Below are 8,949 nucleotides of genomic sequence, written 5' to 3' on the forward strand. Positions count from 1 at the left end.
CAGCAGTCCAGGAGGATGCTCTACAAAATGGATGCTATTGTACCCCCATGTAATATCATGTAGCACTTTAAGCCTTTCATGAAGAGTGCCATTACTACTATTGTATGTATGAAAGTGATCCAACTTTGCTGTCTGACCTTCCACTGTTTGTGCAGCGTCCTGACAGTGTCCTGCAGCGCCTGCTGCTCCTCCTCAGGCAGGATGTCTGTCAGATCGTCGCAGGCCTTTAAGAACACACTCAGGACCCGCTGGTCTAGCTGCCCAAAGAACTCCTGAACGGAATTAACAAAAAAAGTCAGAGGGGGAGCAAAAAATGATTTCATTTTATTATTATATTTTCTCAATTATTTCAAATAGTCTCGATAGTCTCAAATGAATCTCTAAAAGGGATTCCTCCCACTCATCTAAACTGAGTAAGGTTGACTGTTGATTGACTGGTGTTTTTCTTCTAGTCTTACGCTTTGTTTTTTCAGCAGCTCCTCTGCTTGTCCCCCCTCTCTCAGGCAGGTGGTTGCCACCTTCAGCACTCTCTCCAGCTCCTGACGAGACTCCTCAAACCTCCTCCTCATGGTGTTGTTGGCCTCCTCCTGCCTCCTCCACTCCCCCACCTCCTTCAACAGACCCTTGGAGGGAAGAGCACAAAGGGTGGTAAAGATGTAGTGATGCTGCGTGGGTAATGTAGTTACTGTAGTTGTATGTGACCCCAAACTGACATCTTTGATCAAGTCAATATTTTCAGTTTTCAAAAATGTTAATGTGAGCACCCGAGTCGGAAATCTTGTGCGAAACAATCTTGTACCCCAATTTTCCTGGTCTGGAAATGCTAATCTCTGCTCTGATGGGTTTTTTTGTTTAAAAAAACAACAACTTTTAATCAATTAATAACAAATTCTTAATTACAATGGCAGCCTGGCAAGAGGCAAAAGGCCTCCTGTAGGGACTGGGGCTGGGATAAAAAAATAAATAAAAGTAAGACAAAACACACACCATGACAAAAGAGACACCGAAACAACTACATAGAGAGAGACCTAAGACAACAACACAACATGGTAGCAACACAAAATGACAACAACACAACATGGCAGCAACACAACATGACAACACAACATAGAAGCAACACAACATGACAATAACACAACATGACAGCAACACAACAACAACACAACATGGCAGCAACACAACATGACAACACAACATGGCAGCCATAGAACATGACAACACAACATAGTAGCAACACAACATGACAACACAACATGACAGCAACACAACATAACAACAACACAACATGGCAGCAGCACACCATGGTAGCAGCACAAACATGGCACAAATATTGTTAGGCACAGCCAACATTACCCAATGTCATGGGTAATGTAGTTCCTATGTGTAGTTCCTATATGACACCTGAGTACAGTAATGCTAACCTGTGCAGAGGTCTGAATCTCGGCCACTCTCTTCTGCAGGAAGGTCTGGTCGAAGTTCCTCAGGGCCTTGCTGGAGGAGAGCGTCCTCTGCAGGGAGTGGAGGTTCCTCTCAATCACAGATAAACACATCTTACAGCTCTGCTGCTGGCTCAGGAGGTCCTGGGGGAGCAGAGGGAGTACAGTAGATATAAAAACTCACCCAGAGTGGGATATACAGACTCACTTTTATTTATACACAACCATACACACGCAGAAAAGGACACACACACAAAGACACATACACACAAAAACACACACACCCTAGTCCCCTAGCTCACCTGCCACTTGTGTTTGTGTTGTCCCTGGACCTCGGCCTGTGGCTTTGGGTCTCTGCCTGCTGCAGTGATCCGGCTGGCCCTCTCCAGAGCTTGGTAGAAGCCTGTGATGTGCTTCTCCATTTCCTCCAGCAGGGGGAGCAGTCCATGGCACTCCCTCACCAGAGAAGGGCACCTCTCCCTCACCTTGGGACAGAGACAGGGGGAACAAGGCTCCATGAGAATCAATAGTGTCCATAATTAGAATGCGGCAGAGGGATCAGAGAGAGGGAGGTAATTCATTCCTAGAGAGATCCAGTACAATGCTGAAACTTTTGTAGCATTAAACAGAAAAGTCTGAGCCGTTTGGGTAAAACACTGGAGTAAATCCTCTATGGAAATGCGGCATTAAGATCATTTTAGTCCATTGTTGGTAGGTGATGAACAAAAGAGTATCAAGATTAGAATAAGAAGCTTTTGGGAAAGTCACCCCAGTACAATACATTGCAGTAGCTGACACTGGCAAATGGAAGATTTGAGGCAGGAAAGGATTAATAAAACTTCATTTTACCCTCTGGTGATACCAACCTTACTGAGTTGACCTTTGACCGTTGTCATGGTAGCCATGGCCTTGGTGCCCTCCTCCTGCGGGGCATCCTTGGACAGGAGCTGGGCACTGCGGGCAGCCAACTTGTACTGAGTCTCCATGGCAACAACCTTTTTCTTGGTGTTCTGAGTGGGAGATGTGAAAGTAAAGAAGGAGAAATCTCATCTTAGTCGTGTGTTTACAAGGGCTAGATTCAATCATACCTGCCTTAGCAATGTTTGTGGAATATTTACTGGATCTACTCTGTGGCTTATAGAGAAAGCTGGAAGGCTATCTAGCACAGTATGTTTACAGAAGCAAACAGCATTCTGAACACAGAATAAAATATAGGTTTGTATGCTACTTCATAAAAACTGCTTAGACAACATGATAATGCAGTTTGTATGTGCATATTACACAGCCTACTCATGACCTACCTCCACATCCTGTAGGAAAGACCTGATGTTGAGGAAGGAGACCTGTACAGGGGCGTTGAGCGTCACCTCTGCACCGTCCAGCAGCTCCCTCAGGGCAGAGATGGCCCTCATGTGGTCCCTCCTCCACTTGTCCAGCTCGTCTTCACGGGCGTACTGCAGAGACATGGGGCACAGTGTGTTGGTTTGAGAGTTAATGTGCCCTGCTGTAGCTGTAACCGGTGTGTCGTCGTCAAGTGTGTTCAGTTACCTGCATCAATGGCCATAGGGCAGGTATGCTCATTTATCTGCATCTCTGATGGGTCTTAACTATCTCTGTGTGCCACTACCTACCTGTGTGTCCCATAGCTTATGTCCAACAGGTCTAATAGTGTGATCAGTTTGTTCTGTCTCCATGATCAGGTGTGTGATAGCTCTGTTACCTGTTTGACTTTGACAAACAGGTCCCTCCACCTCCCGTTGAGCAGGAGAAGCTGCTGTTTCAGGTCACGTGACACAGTCTCGTCACATGTCTCAATCAAGAAGTTCCCTGCGTCGTTCATCACAGAGTGCTGATCCATCCACTGAGAAAGGTTGCAGAAGAACTCCTGAGAGAGCGAAGGAGAGAGAGAGAGAGAGAGAGAGAGAGAAAGAGAGAGAGAGAGAGACAGAGAGAGAGATGGGAGGAGGAATGTAAAAAGATTGAAGGACAGAGAGAGTAATGACATTGATGACATTGGGTATTAATTTAGTGGTTGGGGTAATTATCTGTCTTGTCCCCAGTGGTTTAGTTATTAGGGTTATACAGTAATCTGGCAGTTGGGGTATCCATGGTGACCTGACAGTTGGAATGTCCTCAGTGACATGGGGAAGTTGGAGGGAATCTTGACGGTTGGTTGGAAGATGATTTGGATGTTGAAATCTAATAAATATTTTTGAAATTTGGGTGTCAGAAATGGATATATCAGAAGATGTTTGTCACGCCCTGACCTTAGAGATCCTTTTTATGTCTCTATTTTGGTTGGTCAGGGCGTGAGTTTGGGTGGGCATTCTATGTTTTGTTCTATGTTGTCCTTTTCTATGTGTTTGGCCTGGTATGGTTCCCAATCAGAGGCAGCTGTCAATCGTTGTCTCTGATTGAGAACCATACTTACAGTGAGGGAAAAAAGTATTTGATCCCCTGCTGATTTTGTACGTTTGCCCACTGACAAAGAAATGATCAGTCTATAATTTTAATGGTAGGTTTATTTGAACAGTGAGAGACAGAATATCAACAAAAAAATCCAGAAAAACGCATGTCAAAAATGTTATGAATTGATTTGCATTTTAATGAGGGAAATAAGTATTTGACCCCTCTGGAAAACATGACTTAGTACTTGGTGGCAAAACCCTTGTTGGCAATCACAGAGGTCAGACGTTTCTTGTAGTTGGCCACCAGGTTTGCACACATCTCAGGAGGGATTTTGTCCCACTCCTCTTTGCAGATCTTCTTCAAGTCATTAAGGTTTTGAGGCTGACGTTTGGCAACTCGAACCTTCAGCTCCCTCCACAGATTTTCTATGGGATTAAGGTCTGGAGACTGGCTAGGCCACTCCAGGACCTTAATGTGCTTCTTCTTGAGCCACTCCTTTGTTGCCTTGGCCGTGTGTTTTGGGTCATTGTCATGCTGGAATACCCATCCACGACCCATTTTCAATACCCTGGCTGAGGGAAGGAGGTTTTCACCCAAGATTTGACGGTACATGGCCCCGTCCATCGTCCCTTTGATGCGGTGAAGTTGTCCTGTCCCTTTAGCAGGAAAACACCCCCAAAGCATAATGTTTCCACCTCCATGTTTGACGGTGGGGATGGTTTCTTGGGGTCATAGGCAGCATTCCTCCTCCTCCAAACACGGCAAGTTGGGTTGATGCCAAAGAACTCAATTTTGGTCTCATCTGACCACAACACGTTCACCCAGTTGTCCTCTGAATCATTCAGATGTTCATTGGCAAACTTCAGACGGGCATGTATATGTGCTTTCTTGAGCAGGGGGACCTTGCGGGCACTGCAGGATTTCAGTCCTTCACGGCATAGTCTGTTACCAATTGTTTTCTTGATGACTATGGTCCCAGCTGCCTTGAGATCATTGACAAGATCCTCCTGTGTAGTTCTGGGCTGATTCCTCACCGTTCTCATGATCATTGCCACTCCACGAGGTGAGATCTTGCATGGAGCCCCAGGCTGAGGGAGATTGACAGTTCTTTTGTGTTTCTTCCATTTGCGAATAATCACAGAAACTGTTGTCACCTTCTCACCAAGCTGCTTGGCGATGGTCTTGTAGCCCATTCCAGCCTTGTGTAGGTCTACAATCTTGTCCCTGACATCCTTGGAGAGCTCTTTGGTCTTGGCCATGGTGGAGAGTTTGGAATCTGATTGATTGATTGCTTCTGTGGACAGGTATCTTTTATACAGGTAAGAAACTGAGATTAGGAGCACTCCCTTTAAGAGTGTGCTCCTAATCTCCGTTCCTTACCTGTATGAAAGACACCTGGGAGCCAGAAATCTTTTTGATTGAGAAGGGGTCAAATACTTATTTCCCTCATTAAAATGCAAATCAATTTATAACATTTTTGACATGCGTTTTTCTGGATATTTTTGTTATTCTGTCTCTCACTGTTCAAATAAACCTACCATTAAAATTATAGACTGATAATTTCTTTGTCAGTGGGCAAACGTACAAAATCAGCAGGGGATCAAATACTTTTTTCCCTCACTGTAGGTAGTCTGTTCCCACCTGTGTTGGAGGGTAGTTGTTTCCTGTGTTGTGTTTTTTCACCCTACAGGACTGTTTCGTGTCGTTCACTCTCTTTGTTGTTTTTTGTCATTCAGTGTTCAGTTTATTTGATTATTATAACATGAACACTTACCACGCTGCGTGTTGGTCCGATGATTCCTATTCCTCATCATCAGACGAAGAGGAGAGTCGTTACAGAACTACCCACCACCAAAGGACCAAGCAGCGTGGTAGGAAGGAGCAGCAATTGATGGACTCCTGGACATGGGAGGAAATTTTGGACGGCAAGGGACCTTGGGTACAGCCGGGAGAGTATCGCCGTCCTAAAGAGGAGCTGGAGGCAGCTAAAGCGGAGCGGCGACGCTACGAGGAGTTAGCTCGAGGAGAGGTGCACGAGAGGCAGCCCCAGAATTTGTTTTGGGGGGGCACACGGGGAGATTGGCGGAGTCAGGTAGGAGACCTGAGACAACTCCCCGTGCTTACCGGGTGGAGCGTCGTACTGGTCAGGCACCGTGTTATGCGGTGGAGCGCACGGTGTCTCCAGTACATGTTCATAGCCCGGTCCGCATTGGCCGGGCTAGAGTGGGCATCGAGCCAGGACGGGTTGTGCAGGCTCGTTACTCGAGACCTCCAGTGCGCCTCCACGGCCCAGTGCATCCGGTGCCTCGGCCAAGGAAAAGGCCTCCTGCATGTCTCCCCAGCCTGGTGAGTTCTGTGCCTGTGCTAAGCCCTAACCCTCCTGCATGTCTCCCCAGCCTGGTGAGTCATGTGCCTGCTCCCAGAGCCAGGCCTCCTGTGTGTCTCTCCACTCCAGTGATAATCCATGGCACAAAGCCTCCAGTGATGATCCATGGCACGAAGCCTCCAGTGATGATCCATGGCACGAAGCCTCCAGTGATGATCCATGGTAAGAAGCCTCCAGTGATGATCCATGGCACGAAGCCTCCAGTGATGATCCATGGCACGAAGCCTCCAGTGAGGCCCTCTAGTCCGGAGCCTCCAGCGTCGGCCTCTAGTCCGGAGCCTCCAGCGACGCACCCGGCGGCGGCTCGGGTGCGGGACGTGGACCCCACTCCACCATAGTCAATACCCGCTTTGGTGGCGCCTCTGGAGCGAGGACCCTTACAGCGAGTCCCGGACTGAAGACTATCCTAGAGGGCGCCACTGGACGGAGGGGCAGCTCCGGACTGAGGGGTAGCTCCGGACTGAGGGGCAGCTCCGGACTGAGGGGCAGCTCCGGACTGAGGGGTAGCTCCGGACTGAGGGGTAGCTCCGGACTGAGGGGCAGCTCCGGACTGAGGGGCAGCTCCGGACTGAAGGGCAGCTCCGGACTGAGGGGACTGAGGGGCAGCTCCGGACTGAGGGGTAGCTCCGGACTGAGGGGCAGCTCCGGACTGAGGGGCAGCTCCGGACTGAGGGGCAGCTCCGGACTGAGGGGACTGAGGGGCAGCTCCGGACTGGAGGGCAGCTCATGACTGGAGGGCAGCTCATGACTGGAGGGCAGCTCATGACTGGAAGGCAGCTCATGACTGGAAGGCAGCTCATGACTGGAGGGCAGCTCATGACTGGCGGGCAGCTCCTGACTGGCAGGCAGCTCATGACTGGCGGGCAGCTCTGGCAGCTCCTGACTGGATGGCGGCTCTGGCAGCTCCTGGCTGACTGGCGGCTCTGGCAGGTCCTGACTGACTGGCGGGCTCTGGCAGGTCCTGGCTGACTGACGACTCTGGCCGGTCCTGGCTGACTGACGACTCTGGCCGGTCCTGGCTGACTGACGACTCTTGCAGGTCCTGGCTGACTGGCGGCTCTGGCAGGTCCTGGCTGACTGGCGGCTCTGGCAGGTCCTGGCTGACTGGCGGCTCTGGCAGCTCCTGGCTGACTGGCGGCTCTAGCGGCTCCTGACTGACGTACAGCTCTAGTGGCTCAGGACAGACGGGCGGCTTTGACGGCTCCGGACAGACGGGCGGTTCAGACGGCGCTGGGCAGACGGGCAGCGTAGGCGGCGCTGGGCAGACAGACTGCTCAGATGGCGCTTGGCAGACGGGCAGCGCACGCGGCGCTGGGCAGACGGGTAGCTCAGACGGCGCTGGGCAGGCGGACAGCGCAGACGGCGCTGGGCAGACGGCAGACTCTGGCCGGCTGAGGCGCACAGTAGGCCTGGTGCGTGGTGCCGGAACTGGTGGTACCGGGCTGGGGACACGCATCTCAGGGCTAGTGCGGGGAGGAGGAACAGGGCGTACTGGACTCTGGAGACGCACAGGAATCTTGGTGCGTGGTGTTGGCACTGGTGGTACTGGGCCGAGGACACGCACCTCAGGGCGAGTGCGGGGAAGAGGAACAGGGCGTACTGGACTGCCGAGGCGCACTATAGGCCTGGTACGTGGTGCCGGAACTGGTGGTACCGGGCTGGGGACACGCACCTCAAGGCTAGTGCGGGGAAGAGGAACAGGGCGTATTGGACTGTCGAGGTGCACTATAGGCCTGGTGCGTGGTACCGGAACCGGAGGACTGGTACGAGGGGCTGCCACAGGAGAGCTAGTACGTGGGGCTGCTACAGGAGGTGCAGGACTAGGGAGGCGCACAGGAGGCCTGGTTCGTGGGACTGGCACTGTCATTCCCAGACGGTTAGCACGCACCTCAGGACGAGTATGGAGAGCTGACTCAGGTAACATCACATCCCGCACACGCTCTGTCGGGTGGATGTTGTGCCTCAAGCACCAACACAGCAGCTCCCTCATTTCACTCTCCTCCAAACTCCCCATTAAATCCTTTACAGTCTCTGTATCATTCCCATTGCTCACCTCCAATATCAGCCCGACTGGCTCTGGTTCCTTCTTCGGCTCCTCACGGTAAGCACGGGAAGTTGACGCAGGTCTCCTATCTGAACTCGCCACACTCCCCATGTGCCCCTCCCCAAGAAACTTTTGCCGTTTCCTCGAGGGCTTCCTACCGCGCCGTCGTGCTCCTTTCTCCAACTCCATTTTCCTGTAACCCTCCTCGCACTGCTCCAGCGAATCCCAGGCGGGCTCCGGCACTTTCTCTGGATCGATCGCCCACCTGTCTATCTCTTCCCAGGTTGTTCTCCACTCATCCTTTTCCCGGGTCCATTCCTCCACAAAGCGCTGTTCCCTCCTTTCACGCTGCTTGGTCCAATTTTGGTGGGTGATTCTGTCACGATCGTCGTATTGTGGAAGAGAGGAGGACCAAGGCGCAGCGTGATAACAATACATCTTCTTTTATTAACGAACACGAACACGAAACGAACACTGACAAACTATACAAAAACAACAAACGACCGTGAAGCTATAAAACGAAAGTGCAGACACAACCAACTAACGTAAAGACATAGACAATCACCCACAAACAACCTAATGACTACGGCTCCCAATCAGAGACAACCATAGACAGCTGTCTCTAATTGAGAACCAATCTAGGCTACCATAGACAGCTGTCTCTAATTGAGAAC

The 8,949-nt window shown here is 50.7% G+C and overlaps 1 protein-coding gene across 1 annotated transcript in view; it reads right to left on the reverse strand.

Moving 5' to 3' along the window:
- Positions 1–8,949, reverse strand: part of syne1a (spectrin repeat containing, nuclear envelope 1a) — a 223,310-nt gene that overhangs the window by 161,655 nt on the left and 52,706 nt on the right. Inside the window, exons 17-23 of the mRNA XM_071413100.1 lie at positions 3,157–3,321; positions 2,738–2,890; positions 2,303–2,446; positions 1,739–1,921; positions 1,422–1,580; positions 459–623; positions 138–272 (exon numbers count right to left, since the gene is read on the reverse strand). Of these exons, the coding sequence (XP_071269201.1) occupies positions 138–272; positions 459–623; positions 1,422–1,580; positions 1,739–1,921; positions 2,303–2,446; positions 2,738–2,890; positions 3,157–3,321 (1,104 nt within the window). The remainder of the gene's footprint in view (positions 1–137; positions 273–458; positions 624–1,421; positions 1,581–1,738; positions 1,922–2,302; positions 2,447–2,737; positions 2,891–3,156; positions 3,322–8,949) is intronic.

Source organism: Salvelinus alpinus, chromosome 8 (genome assembly GCF_045679555.1).
Source record: "Salvelinus alpinus chromosome 8, SLU_Salpinus.1, whole genome shotgun sequence".
In the NCBI taxonomy this organism is placed as follows: Eukaryota; Metazoa; Chordata; class Actinopteri; order Salmoniformes; family Salmonidae; genus Salvelinus; species Salvelinus alpinus.